At 35.9% G+C, this 20,636-nt stretch overlaps 1 protein-coding gene across 1 annotated transcript in view; it reads left to right on the top strand.

Moving 5' to 3' along the window:
• Window positions 1-20,330, top strand: part of LOC128240981 (myosin heavy chain, non-muscle-like) — a 48,838-nt gene extending 28,508 nt beyond the window's left edge. Inside the window, exons 21-27 of the mRNA XM_052957969.1 lie at window positions 14-107; window positions 2,419-2,635; window positions 2,911-3,088; window positions 3,625-3,778; window positions 10,717-10,803; window positions 17,901-17,980; window positions 20,039-20,330. Coding sequence (XP_052813929.1) covers window positions 14-107; window positions 2,419-2,635; window positions 2,911-3,088; window positions 3,625-3,778; window positions 10,717-10,803; window positions 17,901-17,980; window positions 20,039-20,285 — 1,057 coding nt within the window. The 3' untranslated portion in view covers window positions 20,286-20,330. The remainder of the gene's footprint in view (window positions 1-13; window positions 108-2,418; window positions 2,636-2,910; window positions 3,089-3,624; window positions 3,779-10,716; window positions 10,804-17,900; window positions 17,981-20,038) is intronic.
• Window positions 20,331-20,636: the final 306 nt, after the last annotated feature.

The following is a 20,636-nucleotide window of genomic DNA, read 5'->3' as shown; positions in this document are numbered from 1 at the left end:
TGTTTTGTTTCAGACAAAATGATTTCCATGACACAATGAAGAACAAGAAGAAACTTGACGAAAAAGATCATCTTATTATCGCCAAAATACACATGGAAATGAAACAGGTACTTGACTCTGTAGCCAATTGTATATAACTGGTTAAGTTTGCAAGTGAGTCAAAGTTATCCAAATGTTTATTGATTGGTTAATATTTATCTTATCCAATAATAACTCATATGGCTTGGGATTAAAATGCCAGATCTTCAAAATGATTATTGATTGGTTAATATTTATCTTATCCAATAATAACTCATATAGCTTGGGATTAAAATGCCAGATCTCCAAAATGATTATTGATTGGTTAATATTTATCTTATCCAATAATAACTCGTACAGCTTGGGATTAAAATGCCAGATCTCCAAAATGATTATTGATTGGTCAATATTTGTCTTATCCAATTATAACTCATATAGCTTGGGATTAAAATGCCAGATCTCCAAAATGATTATTGATTGGTCAATATTTATCTTATCCAATAATAACTCATATAGCTTGGGATTAAAATGCCAGATCTCCAAAATGATTATTGATTGGTCAATATTTATCTTATCTAATGATAACCACTTACCAATAAAATTGTTTTAATGAGTCAACCAGCCGATAACTGTGGACAACTTAAAGTTTAATACAATTTGCTACTGTGGTCTTTAACGATCCTGATCCTTTTTTTTTACATGTTTAAATGTTGAATTGTTAATTATTTGAATATATTTCATAAATTTACACATTTTTTATTTTACTTTTTGGTCATTATACTTGAAAACCATGTTCATCCACCACTGACATCCTTTTTGTTTCTGTTTATAACATTAACAAGAGTAATTCAAACTAATGATAACTTAATTTTTTAAAACTTGTATGTTAACAGTATGTGTTACCAGTTGTGTCTGTTTGGCCTTTGATTCTTTGCGGCATTTATGGAAGATCTGGCATATTAATCCCTTGCTTATATTGTCCTGGTGTTACAGAAGGCATACATTCCATATCCTCTGTTGGGGAAAAACTCCACCAGAACTTTGATCCATCCCTCGGTCTCCCAGGAGGGGACGAATATTCCCCTGAATTGCCAAATTTCCTGTGTTTTGTGTGTTGGTTAATGGTTCATTAAGCTGTTAGTGTCCATTAAAGAGTACAAGTTTCTCCCACCTCAGATAAGTAGATCCAATAATTTAACCATGCTAGATATTCTTATCCTGCCCACGGGCGAAGATAAAATGCCTATATGGAACTCCTTTTTAATGGTCACCACATTGTATTTACCTCCCTTGTTGAAGACTGTTGTCAGTAGCATCAAGGAAATCTTGTCTTATGGTAATATTTAAAACGCTTATTAATTATTTCTCGCTTCAAATGTCACTAAAACAGTTTTCGAGCACCATTCAAGAAATAATGCTTCATTTTCCTTAGAACTATTTAAAAAGACCGATTTGACTATTAACATTAACTGGATCACTGCGCGCGTATCCATGACAACCACATGCTATCGCATATCCATACGCAATTATTTTCACTAAGCACAAAAGAGTTCCAGCAAAAAATACATTTTTAATTAATTTTGTTTAACTGAGGTGGGAGAAAAAGCATCTACCATAGCCGCTCGTGTAAGATAGTTTCATCCCGACCCTTGCGCAGGGTGTTTTGCGGAAACTTTGTAAACCTCGTTTCCGCAAAACACCCTACGCTCGGGTCGGAATGAACCTATCTTACACTCTCGGCCATGGAAGATACTTATAATCTTCCATGGCCTAGAGTGTAAGATAGACTCATCACAACCCGAGTGTAGGTTTTTTTTGCGGAAACGAGCTTTACCGAGTTTTCACAGAACACCCTGTGCGAGGGTTGGGATGAACCTTTCTTAAATGGGCAGCCATGGTAGATGCTTTATCTCCCGGGAACCTTAGTTAAACATAATATAGTAAAATGTATTTTTTTGCTTGAACTTTTTTGTGCATTATAAAAAAGTAGTTCCATATGGGTACTTTTTTCTTTGCCCATGGGCAAGATAAGGATTTCCATCATGGCCAAAGATTTGGATCTACTTATCTAGGGTGGAAAGAAAATATCTTCGCTGTGGACATGATCTGTTAAGGTTCATCATAGCAGGGGCAATAATCTTGTGCAATTATAACCCTACACCCCTTCCAATTAGGGGATGGAGGGGGTTACATATAGTAGGTTTAAAGCAAACATGATCACAATGTAAGTGGCTGTTTAGCTAGTCACTTGAAGAATAAGTATTGTATAGATCAATAAAATGTAAGTAAAAGACGAGTCTTTGTGTTCAATTAAATCATTTATATTAATTTTTTTTTGTCTTTTATCATTTAAGAATAATGTTTTTATGTGACTTAACTGTTCTTTTTCTTTGATTACAGAATTGTGTGATACCAGCAGAAGAATTAAAGACATCAGCTGTGGATAAACGTGAGAACTTACGCAGATTGAAATTTGCCTATGACGAGAACAAGATCTCTCACAACCTTTACCAGATGTCATGTGCAATAATTCGCAAAACCATGGAGATCCCGCAACAGAAGCTACATTGCTTTTTTGAACAGTACATCGCCTACCGAGCTGTCCAGGACACTAAAGGTGATTTAATGGAAAGTTTGTCTTTTAGAAACATATCATTATTTTGCATATTACATTTCTGTACTTTCAATTACAGCCATAATGGGATTAGGGTAAGCGATTCTTCAATCTGCTTAGTCTATTGTTTTGTTTCCCTGACCCTTTAAAATTATCATTTACATGTATGTGAGGTCGATGGAAATATCCAAGTTGAGGGCATGTGCTGAAGCCAGTAACAGGGGTTGCAGAGTTACAGGCCATGCGGTACTATTAACAATGTCATTTCCTTTTTTTAGAACACGTGCTCCATATTTTGTCCGAAGATGAAGACCTGGCAGCAGACACGCGGGAGGAAATGAAACAGTATATGACCATGTTGGATGGACGCCTCAATCGCATTATGCGTGACTGGAGATCTAAAATGACATCGCTCGAGATGGAACAAGTGGAAATGAACAAAAAAATATACAGACTGTATGTTAACTGGGAAATATTAAACTCATTGTGTAATAATAGCTTTAATTGTGTATCTGTTATAACATTTTTATTTTTCTTGAACATTTCATAAACAAAATAAAATAGGGTTATTAGTACTGCGTTTTGATCCAGGAGGTTGTATTCGATTCGAGTGGATCTTTGCAAAAATCCACTAGAGTCGAATGCGACATTCCTATTCAAAACTCAGTACTCATAACCCTTTTATTATATACATTACTGGTAAGATCACTTAAAAGCCACATATTTTCAAAATAAATGTCATTTTAACGACGCACTTTTTTGTTTTATGATGTCATTTTAACATCGTGCACTGATACTTGTTATGATGTGACGTCCCAAGAGTGGAATACGGCCATATTGCACTGGAGTGGAATACGGACTACCATATTTTGCAATATGTATTGCGTGTGGATTTATAATGGGTATATAATAAATAAATATATTGTGCCTGCTTGTTTTCTCACCTCATAACAAAATTAATATCCATGTAAACCCATGACCTTTTTTGACAGGTTTAACGAGGTTCTGCTGGAAACAGGCCTCCTGCTTGTTCATCCACATCTGAAGGGAAGAACCCGACGGAATCTTGCAACTAAGGCTGCAACTCAGGTCACACGTAACCAGATGAAGGAGTTGCTCATCAAACGGAGGTCACAAACTATGCGGGTATGTTCAAATACTATGGAATAAAAGATACAGTCAAAACTGGCTATGTTGAAGTATTTCGGACCTCGGGAAAAACCTGGAGATTGAGTACTTTCAATGTAACCAAAGTTCAAAAAGTGTATAAATAAACCCAACACATTCAAAAAATTTTGACATAAGCAGAACATCGAGATAATAGAGTTTGATATAGCAATTTGGACTGTATATATATTAAGAAAACTATGCATTTATGAAGTAAATTTGTGGAGGCTTAAAGAGGGGGTGGGGGGCAATTTTCATATCATTATACCAAACAAAACTTATTTTCTGGTATTTCTTTCTTCAAATTTGGGTTAAGAATTTTACTTACCTCACCATTGCCATCTCATTCCAAAATATAAAAAAGCGAAAAAATGGCAAAGACTTAACAGTGAAAGGTAAGCCCCATATAGCATTGTACTATGACATCAGCGTGTAACTGTGTGCTAGTGGGTAACTATATAAATATTGATTGCATGCGACAGTGTATAGTGGAAGGTAAGCCCCATATAGCATTGTACTATGACATCAGCGTGTAACTGTGTGCTAGTGGGTAACTATATAAATATTGATTGCATGCGACAGTGTATAGTGGAAGGTAAGCCCCATATAGCATTGTACTATGACATCAGCGTGTAACTGTGTGCTAGTGGGTAACTATATAAATATTGATTGCATGCGACAGTGTATAGTGGAAGGTAAGCCCCATATAGCATTGTACTATGACATCAGCGTGTAACTGTGTGCTAGTGGGTAACTAAATAAATATTGATTGCATGCGACAGTGTATAGTGGAAGGTAAGCCCCATATAGCATTGTACTATGACATCAGCGTGTAACTGTGTGCTAGTGGGTTACTATATAAATATTGATTGCATGCGACAGTGTATAGTGGAAGGTAAGCCCCATATAGCATTGTACTATGACATCAGCGTGTAACTGTGTGCTAGTGGGTAACTAAATAAATATTGATTGCATGCGACAGTGTATAGTGGAAGGTAAGCCCCATATAGCATTGTACTATGACATCAGCGTGTAACTGTGTGCTAGTGGGTAACTAAATAAATATTGATTGCATGCGACAGTGTATAGTGGAAGGTAAGCCCCATATAGCATTGTACTATGACATCAGCGTGTAACTGTGTGCTAGTGGGTAACTAAATAAATATTGATTGCATGCGACAGTGTATAGTGGAAGGTAAGCCCCATATAGCATTGTACTATGACATCAGCGTGTAACTGTGTGCTAGTGGGTAACTATATAAATATTGATTGCATGCGACAGTGTATAGTGGAAGGTAAGCCCCATATAGCATTGTACTATGACATCAGCGTGTAACTGTGTGCTAGTGGGTAACTAAATAAATAGTGATTGCATGCGACAGTGTATAGTGGAAGGTAAGCCCCATATAGCATTGTACTATGACATCAGCGTGTAACTGTGTGCTAGTGGGTAACTATATAAATATTGATTGCATGCGACAGTGTATAGTGGAAGGTAAGCCCCATATAGCATTGTACTATGACATCAGCGTGTAACTGTGTGCTAGTGGGTTACTATATAAATATTGATTGCATGCGACAGTGTATAGTGGAAGGTAAGCCCCATATAGCATTGTACTATGACATCAGCGTGTAACTGTGTGCTAGTGGGTAACTATATAAATATTGATTGCATGCGACAGTGTATAATGGAAGGTAAGCCCCATATAGCATTGTACTATGACATCAGCGTGTAACTGTGTGCTAGTGGGTAACTATATAAATATTGATTGCATGCGACAGTGTATAATGGAAGGTAAGCCCCATATAGCATTGTACTATGACATCAGCGTGTAACTGTGTGCTAGTGGGTAACTATATAAATATTGATTGCATGCGACAGTGTATAGTGGAAGGTAAGCCCCATATAGCATTGTACTATGACATCAGCGTGTAACTGTGTGCTAGTGGGTAACTAAATAAATATTGATTGCATGCGACAGTGTATAGTGAAAGGTAAGCCCCATATAGCATTGTACTATGACATCAGCGTGTAACTGTGTGCTAGTGGGTAACTATATAAATATTGATTGCATGCGACAGTGTATAGTGAAAGGTAAGCCCCATATAGCATTGTACTATGACATCAGCGTGTAACTGTGTGCTAGTGGGTAACTAAATAAATATTGATTGCATGCGACAGTGTATAGTGAAAGGTAAGCCCCATATAGCATTGTACTATGACATCAGCGTGTAACTGTGTGCTAGTGGGTAACTATATAAATATTGATTGCATGCGACAGTGTATAAGCCGAGGTTGACAGTATTTTCCGAAGGTTGACAATATAAATGTCACCCTCATTGCAGTCAATATCTACTTTATTACACAGATTATTGCCGATTCTTATGTTCTAAGTAATAGTTAGACAACATGAACTAAAATCTTAATGATTAAGAATGGGCGAAGTGAGCCCCACTATCGTCAAATCCTTGGTTTCCCCCTTGCAGCTTACAGAAATACAGTTTGGCCAATGTTTGAACTGCAGATTTATCGATTAAGTATAATAGATTCATGAATATCAAGTGAATGAGATGTCATTTTTTTCATCGGCAAACATTGAGTCATACTTAAACAAAAAACAGACGCATGTCAACGTTTGCTCAGCGCTGCCTTTGTTGCGATTTCTATTTGTCAGGGGAGTTGGGACGTATCATACTATTTGTTTTCTGCAAATTATCATTTGTCAGGCAGTGCATTGATTGTCACCAATACATCAATATTTAACGGTTAAATTTTAATGCTATTTTCCACTTATAACAGACTGCCATTTAAAATTCATATGTACATGTACGTGACGTCATTCCCCTTTTTCAAGAATAAATAATTCAGTATTTTATGTCAATTAACTAATAAATTGCCAGCGGTTTTGTGGGCTAGTAGTATCGTGCTTTTCGTAATGTCCTTTTACAATTAAACCCCATTATAGATGTTTTGAAGTTTATAATTATTTAAACAGTTTTGATTCCAATTACGATAGGCAGCAAATTAACATAAAACTTTGATTAAGTTATGGCGATTCCATAACCTTCATGGTATTAAACCGAATTTTAAGTACTGGTAAAAATGATTAAGTGCACAATTACATTAACTAGTGTGATTACCAAAGCTTTTAAGCATAAAAAGTTATGAATTAATCATTATATTTTTTGTGACAATCCTATTACACACCATTGCATGCGTTTCATACTCCCTCAGTTCTGAAGGTTGTGATTTTGATAAATTGTTTCCATCAAAACCCCATTTTTTTATGTTTTTTTACTATGTCCATATTTCTTAATGAATAAGACCAGGGCCCAGGGGCCATATCCAATGACCAACTTAAATTGAACTTAAATTTAAGATTAGAATCAAAGTGTTTTGATGGCCCGTATATTTAGCTGACCAATAGGCAGAATGGAATCACTGAGGCATGTCTAAGGATAAGGATAAGATCAATATTAAAAACTGGCCCTGGGGTGGTATTAAATGTTGACTTCATTCACTCTATTGGTCAGTTATTAATAACAAGTAATCCGATTAGCTACATTGTTCTTTGATCTGATTAAGAGCAATATTGAATACCAGCCCGGCCTCAATATCACAAAAATACTACCGGGGTAGAGTCAAATCTCAATCCAAATCATACCTCAATATACCACATAAAACCATAGTGTGATTCAAACTCTCCATGTTTTTAGACTCTTTGAAAAGGTATTGTCTTGATAATGTGTTGATAAAAAGATTTTGGAAATAATTAAAAGAAAACTAACTCTACAGCAAATATATACTTGAGTAATTGTTGAAATTCAATGAATTGTACTCAAATACATTTTTGGCTATAAAATATGTTTCTCTTGAAATCTTGACAAAAGGCCTTTAACATATTCTATGATAGAATGCACTCTTCAAGTTGGTAAAAACATATATGATTTTTTAAGAATTTTTGATGCTATGTGGTAAACTGAGTTGAGACTGAGATTGAGATTTGACTTAAGTATTTTCATGATATTGGGCCCAGGGCTTCAGTACTCTGGTGCAGGGAACACTTTTGTAAGTTATTGACACAAAAACTGGTTTCTGACGAGAATATTGACTAGAATTTAATACCGGTACTTGTTTAGTGTAAGCTTTGACCATTATAACAATTGATAATATTCTGTAACAAGCTTAACATAAATAATGATGAGAGAGGTCTGTTGGTAAAGATGTCCACCTCTCACAACAAGTTGGGGATTTGGCTCGACCCCAACAGAAACATAAGCACTGATTTCTTCACAGGAAACATTAAAGTATTAAAGCTGCACTCTCACAGATTAACCGTTTTGACAGCTTTTGTTATTTTTATGCCCCTGAAGGTGGGCATATTAAAATCGCACCGTCCGTCCGTCCTTCCGTCCGTCCGTGTGTCCGGCTCAATAACTTGTGTCCAGGCTGTAACTTTCCCTGGTATGGACAGATTTTAAAATAACTTGCCACATGTGTTCCACATACCATGACGACCATGTTTCGCGTGCAAGACCCATGTCCCTACCTCTAAGGTCAAGGTCACACTTAGTGTTTATTCACAATGTAGTGCTGCATATAAGGACAGAGTATAGATTGTCATGTCCAGGCTGTAACTTTTCATTGTATGGGCAGATTTTAAAATAACTTGCCACATGTGTTCCACATAACAAAACGACGTGTCGCGTGCAAGACCCTTGTCCCTACCTCTAAGGTCAAGGTCACACTTAGTGTTTATTCACAATGGAGTGCTTCATATAAGGACATAGAGTATAGGTTGTCGTGTCCGGGCTGTAACTTTCCCTTGTATGAACAGATTTTAAAATAACTTGCCACATGTGTTCCACATACCAAGACGACATGTCATGTGCAAGACCCGTGTCCCTACCTCAAAGGTCAAGGTCACACTTAGTGTTTATTCACAATGGAGTGCTGCATATAGGACATAGAGTATAGGTTGTAGTGTCCAGGCTGTAACTTTCCATTGTATGGACAGATTTTAAAATAACTTGCCACATGTGTTCCACATACCAAGACAACGTTCGTGTGCAAGACCCGTGTCCCTACCTCAAAGGTCAAGGTCACACTTAGTGTTTATTCACAATGGAGTGCTGCATATAAGGACAGAGTATAGATTGTCATGTCCGGGCTGTAACATTTCCTTGTATGGACAGATTTTAAAATAACTTGCCACATGTGTTCCACATAACAAGTCTAAGTGTCGCGTGCAAGACCCGTGTCCCTACCTCTAAAGTCAAGGTCACACTTAGTGTTTATTCACAATGGAGTGCTGCATATAAGGACATAGAGTATAGGTTGTCGTGTCCGGGCTGTAACTTTCTCTTGTATGGACATATTTTAAAATAACTTGCCACATGTGTTCCACATACCAGGACGATGTGTCGCGTGCAAGACCCGTATCCCTACCTCTAAGGTCAAGGTCACACTTAGTGTTTATTCACAATGGAGTGCTGCATATAAAGACATAGTGTATAGGTTGTCGTGTCAGGGCTGTAACTTTCCCTTGTATGGACAGATTGTAAAATAACTTGCCACATGTGTTCCACATACCAAGACGGCGTGTCGCGTGCAAGACCTGTGTCCCTACCTCTAAGGTCAAGGTCACACTTAGTGTTTATTCACAACGGAGTGCTGCATATAAGGACATAAGAGTATAGGTTGTCGTATCCGGGCTGTAACTTTCCCTTGTATGGACAGATTTTAAAATAACTTGCCACATGTGTTCCAGATAACAAGACGACGTGTCGCATGCAAGATCCGTGTCCCTACCTCTAAGGTCAAGGTCACACTTAGGTGTTTATTCACAATGGAATGTTGCATAATAAGGACATACAGTATAGGTTGTCGTGTCCGGGCTGTAACTTTCTCTTGTATGGACAGATTTTAAAATGACTTGCCGACATATCATGATGACGTTTCATGTGCAAGACCCATGTCCCTACCTCTAAGTTCAAGGTCACACTTAGCGTTTATTCACAATGGAGTGCTGCTTATAAGGACATAACAGTGTAGGTTGTCAAGTATGGGTGGTATTTTTTTATGTTTAGAGGCAATTTGAAATAACTTGCCATATGTATTTGACACATAAAGGCAAGATCAACTTTTCATGTACTGACCTTGTTCATAGGTCAATGTCACATACGGGGGCATTCGTCACATACTGTGACATCTCTTGTTTGTCTTGGAATGAGCCAGATTTTGCATCAATGTCTGGAAACCAGTGATACAAGATTGCTTACAAATGATCAGATTGCAGTTATTTATATTTACGTAAAAGAATTGATATTAATGGCTATAAGCGTTATTAGCGCTTTAAGAAAAAAATGGAATTTTCGACAGTTTTCTTGAATAATTAAGATCTGTTCTAATGTGAGTTATTTTATATGTCTGAATTTTAGGCACTGATGCCATATCAGCTGATTCTGAGACAAAATCTATAAAAATGTTGCAATTCTCAATCTGTGAGAGTGCAGCTTTAACTGAAGTAAAGAAAATGAAAAGGTCTTTCACAACAAGTGACAGCTTTGGCTCCAACAAGGACACATTTTCTTAGTCTCTCAAAAAGCACCAGTTCTGGTTTCTTCCCAGGATTCATATTAGCATAAAGAAGCCAATTGTATAAATCTTTGATATTAGTTGCCCATAGATTATCTTTTAGTTAATTTTCTCGTTAAATTGATTTGATTGGTTTGTAGTTATTATTGGATAAATATTGACCAATCAACATTTTGGATAACTTTGACAAAACCAAAATCATAACCTGTTTTATACCATATACTTCCTGTGTATTCCCATTTGAGCTTATATACTTATATAAACTGAAAAAAACTAATAAAAAGTTAACTTAACGTTGCATTGTGATTATGTTTCATAGACGTTACTAGAGCTGCCTAGTGAGATTCAGGGGAGCGCCGTACCGCTGCAGTCTCCCACGGAAAAATTCTGGCAAACATCTAAAGTTGTGAGTATATTAGAAGTTAGTTAAGCCAAAAATACTAAAAAAAGTATCATTTTATATGTATCTTACAGGCACGTAGCTAGGGCCAGTTTTGGATAATTAAGATCAATGCCTTGTGGGTAGGTGTTGGAGGGGGTCGCCCCCTGTCGGCCACAGGAGGGGGTCATCCCCTTCCTTCGGTTTTTATTTCAAATTCAGGGGTTTTGGTAAGACAAAAAATTTAACTATGCAACTACATACAGTCAGCTATGCGCCTGTTTTTGTATATTTGCAGGGGGCCCTTTCAATAAGGGATTTTAGTCATATTTTCGATAATCTTAAATCTGTATCTATATATTATTGCAACACATTGCTTTGTTTTCATTTCCTCAACTTTTGTATTCATTTCTAGCTCGACTATTCGAAGAATAAGGAGAGCTATCCTAACATATATCCATGCATGTTTCGCCAAAACTGTTCAATCCATACACCGAAAAGGGGCGGAATAGTCGCGCGCGCTGTCTCTGTGACAGCTCTTGTTAAGACTGACTGGAGTTCAATTTACTCAAATATGTAGCAAAATAACAAAATTTTTAACATTACGATAATTTCGATACAGGGCTAAAATAAAGTTAGATCTTTACTGAAACTTTTGAAACGGCCCCCAGGATAGAAATATAGAAATACATGGCAGGCAGCATAGACAAACCACAGGGGACTATTTTTTTATGTTTTCCTTGCCTATATCTATACTAAATATTCATACCCGATAGTGGATAATCTATTATTGCCTAGGTTAAAAAAAAATTGTTTGCTACTATCCCCTGTGAGACAACCATTTAGAATGATAGAATGATTGAAAGCTGAGTAAGAATAAAATCCAGTAAACTTCATTTTGCCAATATCATGTTTATAAAATAGACTCAAGGTTCAAAGCCAAACACACCAAACAAGAAAAGTCAGCCAAGAAAAGAATAGTTTTGTAGTGGTTTCCTGCATGTTGTCTAAATAATTTTTACAGTCGATTGCACTGGAGTGGCTTATAGACCGTTCGGAAATTGTAGAAGGTCATATGAAATTGTGCTTCATTCCTAACATAATTTATACATCTTTTTAAGCCTAGCTCTAACTATCTCAGGCTTGGCCACGATTGGCTGCTGATTTATAATATGTTTGGGAATGAAGGAATTGGTTGGTACACGAGTGGACAGTTTCTACCTTAATTAAACAGGAAAAATGGTGTGTAATCCTTATAGATCTGGAAGGAAAAGGATTGTTTTAAACTTTTCAAATTTGTTTTGAAAAGCTACAATGCGCCACATATTTCGAAACTGTTAGTTCTATGTAACATTATCTTGCATATTCATACAGCCAACATGCATGTTTATGAGTTCTTGGTTTGCTGTAGGAAATCGTTGCTGATTTTTTCCATAATTCTGTACTATTCGACTCATTACGAAAATACTAAGTTTTACTACGAACAAAGAACTGTTTTGCACTAATTTGTTGACATTCAAAGTATCATCATGTAGAGATTAAAATGGGATTGCCAATTGATCACGATTAAAACTTCCACGATTGATCATGAACCATCAAAGTTATTGTCGTGACAGTGAGAGCTATAGGTGGATTTTCACTACACTCCCTAGGTCATTTAAAGCTGCACTCTCACAGATTGACAACTTTTTTTATTTTTTTTGTCTCAGATCAGCTGATTTTGGTGTCCATGTTTTCAAATCAGTTATATAGGATAACACACAATAGGACATAACTCAATTGTCTACTGTCAAAATAGAAATTTTTTTTTAAAACATTAGTAACGCCTTTAGCCATATCAAGATTTTAGTGAAAATATTAAAAACTGCAATCTGATCTTTTATCAGGGGTCTTATATCACCAGCTTTCAGACATTTACGCAAAATTTGGCCTGTCAAAGACAAAAAATTGAAAAGATGTTAAAACGGTCAATCTGTGAGAGTGCAGCTTTAACAATAACTTCCAACAGTCATACTATGCGCTCGTACTCATGTTGTGGTAAAATGTGCTGGTATAGCGTCAGCGATTGCAGAGTTGTCATAAGCTACCATCAATTGTATGTACTAGTAAAAAAAATAAGGCAATGTTATCATTCACACTAGATCTGTGGAACACTACATGAAGTAAATGAAGGCCCCATTGCCAACATCATGACAGGGAGAGTTAGGCTAGGTAATTAATTAACATCTGACACCTTTATGTAAAAACAGGAATGTGAAAATGACTAGTACAACAGAACAAGTCTGGCCATGAGAAAATGTTACAGAGGGAACTAGATTTAACTACAGTATAACAACTCCTAAATGAACCCGCAACCATTGTTCAAGTCTGGTTGTGGTTGTGAAGAAAGTGACCTGGATTGTTTGATGATAAATAATGGAAGTATTTTATTGTGTTGAATCAAGGTTGAGATCTTGATATTAATTCTTCTCACGCTGAATATGACATTACGAATATCAACAAATAAGCACGACTGCCAAACAAATTCATTCCCAATGCACTAATATGTGCATTAATTTTTAAAACTTTTAGGTAAAGAATGATATTGTTACGAATTTTGAAGACTCTACAAAGCTTTATGGACATTTTCAGGAGATCAAAGATAATTTTTCACGATTCACTGACGATTTTAGTATGTTTCACGATTCACTAAACTTCCTGGCTCATGTGATACCCAAAGGAGCTTGGATAATTATTCCAACAGTAATGAATAAATAACATTCATACAAATGTCATGGTAAACTGTGCAGACAGCGTCACTGATCGTCCAATAGTCGTTCTTTATTGTGTGTTGTTGGGATCAGCGAATAATACTGCTGTAGTAGATCAAACTACAGCATCATAGCAAAACGAAAGCAGCTATGGTTTCCAATTGCTGTACAAATATGCCATACCAGTTTATAATAGCTCTATTTCTGGTTTAAGCAAAGTGCTCAGCGTTTGCTACATTCGTACCTAGTCGGCCATTTTTCTCGAAAACTACCTCGGATGAATGCCGGTACATTTGTAGAAGTAGTTTGTAAATTTTGAATTATCTCATTTATTAAATGTAGTGTTTTAGCTCGTATTTATTGATCTAAGTTAAGTTGATTGCCAGTGAAGTGTTTTCATGCAAACATAAATAAGATTCCCAAGAGTTAAGTCATTAAGTTTAACTCAGCTTAATTCAATTTAACTACACGATCTGCTTGCAGCGGACTTAAACATACCGATTTCTCAGTATGTAAACCATCTATGTACATTGGATTAGCTCTGAATACATTTTCTATTGTGATAATGTGATTGTCATCATCCATCGCCAACATTTTCCTTCAAACAACTTTTCCTCCTAAACCACTGGGACAATATATTTCAACCAAACTTCACAGGAATCTTCCTTGGGTGATTTTCTTCCAGATTCCTTCAACAAAAGTGGTTCCATGCAGAACTCTGGTTTCCATGGCAATTAACTTAAAAAATCTTCTTCTCAGGAACTGCTGATGGGATTTCAACATAATTTCAAGACCCTGTATCAAATTCTTTCACCCAATGTTGATTGGTATAAAAACATGGCCGCCAGGGGGCAGGGTTACTTTTCATATCTCCTCAGAATCAGCTGATCCAATTTTAAAATAATTTCACAAAATGTTCCTCTATGGTCTATCAAATTTCTTCATCGCATGTTGATTTGCAAAATGACCTGGCCCAAGGGGTGGGGCTACTTTCCAATATGTATTTGTATGTCTATATAGTAAAAACTTTAAAACAAATCTCCTCTGAGTCCTCTGGCCCTATTTTAAAATAATTTCACAGAAATATTCCTTCGGTGACCATATATCCAATTTCATCACCCAATGTTGATATGTAAAAACATCCCCGCCAGAGGTCAGGGCTTCTTTTCACTATTCCCGCTTAGCTTGACTTTTCCAAGACTCAAGATAAATTTGCCGGCTGCAGTTTCTCGAAACTTCTTAAGTCCCTTAAAACAGGATTAAGCTAACCGCACTATTATTCTTTGTCTTTCATTCGTGTAATATCAACTTTAATAAGAGGTATTAGGCTTTAAATAGGAATTACTGTTATGGTTATCGGAATAAACCATATTGAATTGATCAAAATCACATTTAAGTATGTGTTCTGTCTAATTGAAATAAGCTACTTAAAATTAAACCTATTGAGCTTGAGAAGTTTCGGGTCCCTGTGAGTTTAAGTCAGTGAGGTTTGACTGTATTATAATTTCAGGCGGGCAGCATCCAGTATATTGTCAGATCAATTACTTTAGAACCCTTTGTCAGGCGAGCGGTAAAGGACCATCATGGCCCTCTTGTTTTGTATTGTTTCAGGGCTTGTCACTCTGCAAGGCTTAAAGCCAATGTACCTGGGGCTATATTAATCCCATTTGCTGGGAAGGGATGCTTCCCCATGATTTTTTATCCTTCTGGATACAAATGGTGTGATTTGGCACATATCTGGAACCTTTTCAGTTATTAACATTATCTTTATTTTGCACTTTACCTCGTTCGGCCATTTTCATTTTCAAAAAGTTAGTACTTTACTTATTTGAGAAAAGTATCTAAGTCACTGTAGGGCGTAGGCGGTCACCTAATTTTTAGATAGCCTTCATCCTCTCTCACAGATTGCCCATTTTGACAACTTTTTTATTTTTTGTCTTGTAATGAGCCAGTTGATGCTGAAATGTCTGGAAACCAGATAACTGACTTACGGTTAGATAAATATATAGATCGCAGTTCTTCATATTTATGGTCAAGAATTGATGTTTTGTGACTAAAAGCGTTACAAACGCTATATGAAAATTGTGGTTTTCAACAGTTTTCCAAACAATTAAGATCTGGGGCAGTATTCAATATTCAAAATAAGTAGATCTTATGGTCATACATGATTGACTTCATTCACTCTATTGGTCAGTTAAAAATAACAAGTAATCCGATTAGCTACATCGTTCTTAGTTCCATTTAAGTAAGATCAATAAAGAATACCAGCCCTGTTCTATTGTGGGTTATCTAATATTACTAAATTGAAGGCATTGATGCCCAAATAAGCTGATTCTGAGGTAAAAACTAAGAAAAATGTCAAAACTGTCAATCTGTTAGAGTGCACCTTTACTCCGAGATTTCTATGTTTCAATGTTATATATTTCCCAGGTCTACTGTTCTTTGGAGATACGCCTGCGTTAGCTGTAGCGCCAATTAATTTTAACCTGACAATCACTTAAAATCATGCATTTTAATGGGATTCAAAGTACCTAACTTATGATACCCCAGATAGCTTTGTTTATTATTTATTGACAGTAAAATGTAATGACGCATTTAATGAAGGTTTTACATAACATAATGGATATGCACTGTTCACTTCATAGAGAAAACACTTTGGTTTTAAAGAGCACGTCATGAGTTGGAAGTATGATACGCTGAATTGTACGAAAACTGTGTTAAATAATAGATAGCCTTTCTGGTTAATTTGCTTGTGTTTTATGCTTTAAATTTGAAACTTAAAACAGTTCTTTTTCCAAATTTCATTTGTAGACTCGGCTAGGGTTTTTTGGATTAGTGTAGGTCTGCATTATTTATATTTTCGTATTAACTTGATAGTTTTGTCTGGCTTTTTGCTTGTGAACAGAGTGGCATTTTATATTTAATACCACGCAACTTATCAATAATTGATTAGCTTTAAGAATGTTTTGACTGTTATTCACTGATGCTATGCTACGACTCTGGTATCATTCATGTTGATAATTATAGTGTATTGTTTGTTTTGATTGTTGTTAAATAATCTAGTGAAATTGGATACAACTATGTGGCACTATTGGTTGACCATTGACGCTTACATTATTCTTTATGCACCAGTCAATTGTAACCACGGCCCCCAGGTCTGGAGAATACAGGGACTTTGACTTTTAGTCCAGCCAACCCCCGTTAAAATCCCCGCTCTGCGGAGACAAACTGCTGTTAAAATCCTTGCTAAAATTAGGTCCCTGCACCCCAGGGGCATCTTGCGTAGGTTGGGCCCATTCCCCGCTATTTGAAAACCACCGCAATAACTCGGCACTGCGGGGCCACCTGGAAGGTAAAAACACGACCCATTTTCCCTGCTATCCCTGGTATACCCCCAGACCTGGGGTGGCATGGTTACAATTGACTGGTGCATTAAAGCTGCACTCTCACAGATATACCATTTTTACAACTTTTTTTATTTTTTGTCTTGGAAAGAGCAAAATTTTGCGTGAACATCTTCAAGCCAATGATATAAGATTGCTGACAAGACATTAGATCGTAGAATTTCATATTTCTGTTCGAAAATGAATGTTTTATGGCTTATACCATTACTAACAGTTTAAGAAAAATACATAAAACATCAATTTTTGAAACAATAAATATAAAAACCTGTGATCTAATTTTTTGTCAGCAGTCTTATATAACTGGTTTTCATGGATTTTCACAAAAATTGGCTCGTTCCAAGACAAAAAGTAAAAAAGTTGTCAAAACGTTCAATCTGTGAGAGTGCAGCTTTAATAGCTAATTTTCTGTAAAGTATACCTTTAATATTGTTTAAAATGGTTGCTCCTTTAAACTTAATAAATTATGCACTTTTGAAACATTTTAATAGTTGGCCTCCCCCACCCACTTTAGCAATGTGAAAGGCACTTACAATACAGTCCAACCCCGTTGCGTCGAACTCGCTTGGCCCTTGAATTCCTTGTTGGCTCGATTTAGATGTAAAGGACTGATTTCTTTAAAGGGTAAACAATCTTGATTGGCTCGAATTTTACGAGGTTCAAGGTATTTTCTCCGCTCCCTCGAAGTGCGAGCAAACGGGGTTCGGCTGTATTGAGTTTTGTAGATACCAAAACATTTGTTCTTTATTTCTACTCGAGAAATCATAGGTCTCATGACGATTATAAAATTATATATTGTAGATAAATTAGAAAATATGTACAGATATGAGTTTCGTAAGTTAACGCTCATTATATGTATAGTTATGATTACACAGTGGATAAAAAAGTATTTATGTGAGGTTTGAGTAAAAAGTCCTCCGTTATAATGCGTTTAGTATCAAATTAGCATTTATGTTCTATGTTTCTGCCCCAGGAGTCGGAACTCGCCCCTTCTATTGAGTCTCCCCATATGCTGGCTTACGAAATCAACAAACCAAGAATCTGTGCTACCAGGTAAGCATACTTACATGCAGGGCTTCCATTAAGAATTTGAAATTGGAAGTATGAACTTCCTGTCAATAAATATTGGAAGTTTAGTTGGTAGGAGTGACCCCTTTGATGAATCTGAAGAAAAAAATAATATATTTTAGGTTAAATGTCACTAAATTTTGTACAGGTCAAATGACACCAAAGCAGGAGCTCATTCCCACCAAATCACTGTGGTTACTACAACAGAACATGAGACCACAGGCTCTAATGTTTGTCTTACATTTAGTATTATATACATACAGTACTGTTAAGACCAAACTTTGCACCCTTGTGCACTAGGAGTGAACTACTAGTGAACAATTTGTGCACTATTGATAAACTAATGTAGTCTGTAGTTTATTAGATAAGCCAGTATTGATTTTTCTGGCCCACTGAGATTGACCTTACTATATTGATTTAATATCACTGATAAGATCTTTTCCTCTACCAGTTCATTTCAAAACTTGTGATAAAATCTTTTAGTATTTGCTGATGACTTTATGATGTAAAGCCATTGTACTAGGCTAATACGACAAGGGGTTTCTATATTTTATTTTATTGTTGATAAAAAAAGAATATTACATTTCTTATAAATAGCAGAAAACGCAAAAAAATATCAAATGATTGGTGAATGCTAAAAGTTTTGTAGACTACAGACAGTAGAAATACTGTGTTTTATGTTCACTTCTTTCAATTTTAACTCTATATTCTTCACAAGAGCCATCGTTTTTGACATTTAGTCAACTCTTTTGGAATATTAAAACAATTTTATGAATTGTGGTAAAACTTGTTTGGGAGTGAGAGTGCATCTTTAAAATAAATTGAATTTGATTTAAAAAAAAGCAAGCTTATTCATGCTTTTATAACGAGATTACCAATTGTAACAGTGTCAATAGGTCAAAGCCAATAAACAATACAAAGGAAGTGTCAGGAACCCGGCTATGATAACATTTAAAAGGGCACGAAAGGGAATTATCCTATTGTTACTTTTATTTGATGTAAAAAATGCATGTATGTAAAATAAACACAAAGAAAGATATCAATTTCATTTTAATAATCAGTCAGTAGCAAGTACAACAAGCAGTTGAATATTCCATATGTTTTACAAGAACACATTCTTTCAGAAAACTGAGAAAACTAAATTCTTACATGGTAAGAAGTAACATGCTTTAAAAATCACTTTTAAACCACAAACAGGGGGAGTTGAGAACCAATTCTTTAGCAGTTACTTGGACCTATAAACCATGGTTTATTTATATGTCCGTGGCAGTTAATTTACAAAGAAAATTTGTAACAAGGTACTGTAGTGACTTACTGACTTGATAAGAATATGACTAGATAAATGACGATAGTAACACCTTAACATTTTAACATTAACTAGCATTAACCAGAAACAAAACATATTTTCATGACAAAATTTTTACTGGTAGTCGGAAGCGGCTACGTCCCTTGTTTCTAATTTCACTATCGATTGTCGCCGTTGTAGGCCTTTCCGATCAATTGTCGATTATAATCGATCATCGGCACAATAGTACCTTAGAGTATAAAAAAATGTATCAGCGTTCACACAAACAATAACCTTCTCATTAATTTTTTTTTTAAAAAATGGACCATTGCAGTATCCCAAACATGCCGAAAACCCATGTAAAATTGCTAATTATAAGACCTCAAATTTTCTTAGACCAGGTATTCTATTACTCATTTGTTGGAAAAGTGGTCCTGGGTTTGTTAATAAACCAATCACAGTTTGCGAATGTCTGATTTTTGTTGATGATCTTTCGAGTTATTTGATTTAATGTCTTTGCTTGAGTTGATGTAAAATATATCATGGTCTTATAAATATGTTAAAACAACTTTGAATGCTATACATCATCATGGACCTATGGTTTATAGGTCCGTGCCATCAGCTAATTTTTACGTCTGTGCAGTTTCAGATCGGTCCATAAATGGTAATCATTACATGCTCTACGAATATCCGAGAATGAACTCATTGTAACGTTATCTATTGGGGGCTCTTCTTTACATGTTATTCGCCTTTTTCAGGGGTCTTCGTGCTAGACGACAGATATTTAAGATAGGGAGGACCGAAAGTTTCCACATTGACGCCAATAATTACCTAGATTTAATCCGGAACACTAATAAGCCTCGTTACTACGGCAAATGGCACTTGCTTCAACCCAGTAACAGTGACCACGCGCACTCGCACTTACCTGGTAACGGTAACCATGAAAACGGGCACTTGCAAACATCCGGTCATCACGACAGCGCACATGTGCAAATTAGTGCGTAATGTTTAAGTTTGGATCAAACTTGTTATGTTATTTTTTAAGCATTGTTTTTATACTTTCAGAATAAAATTATCGTAAAGTTTCTTTACATTTTATGTGCAATATCAGAAGTTCTCAAATAAATTATTTATTACAGCATGTACATGTAGTTGTGTTTTGTTTTGATTAACGGCATGTATTACCACTATTTCATTAGTAAGCAGTTTTTCTGTCGTTCAAAAGCTATTTAAAAGTTATGTTTATCTGTTGTTTAGGACCTGACAGTAGACAAATATTGACTTGACTTGACTTTTGCTCCATATATTTATTGGTCTAAGAATATGATGGCTGGAGCAAAAAAACAGGAGTGACAT

The sequence above is a fragment of the Mya arenaria genome, chromosome 7 (genome assembly GCF_026914265.1).
Source record: "Mya arenaria isolate MELC-2E11 chromosome 7, ASM2691426v1".
Taxonomy (NCBI): domain Eukaryota; kingdom Metazoa; phylum Mollusca; class Bivalvia; order Myida; family Myidae; genus Mya; species Mya arenaria.
The sequence above is the reverse complement of the archived record's forward strand: the minus strand, read 5'-3'. Positions and strand labels throughout refer to the sequence as shown.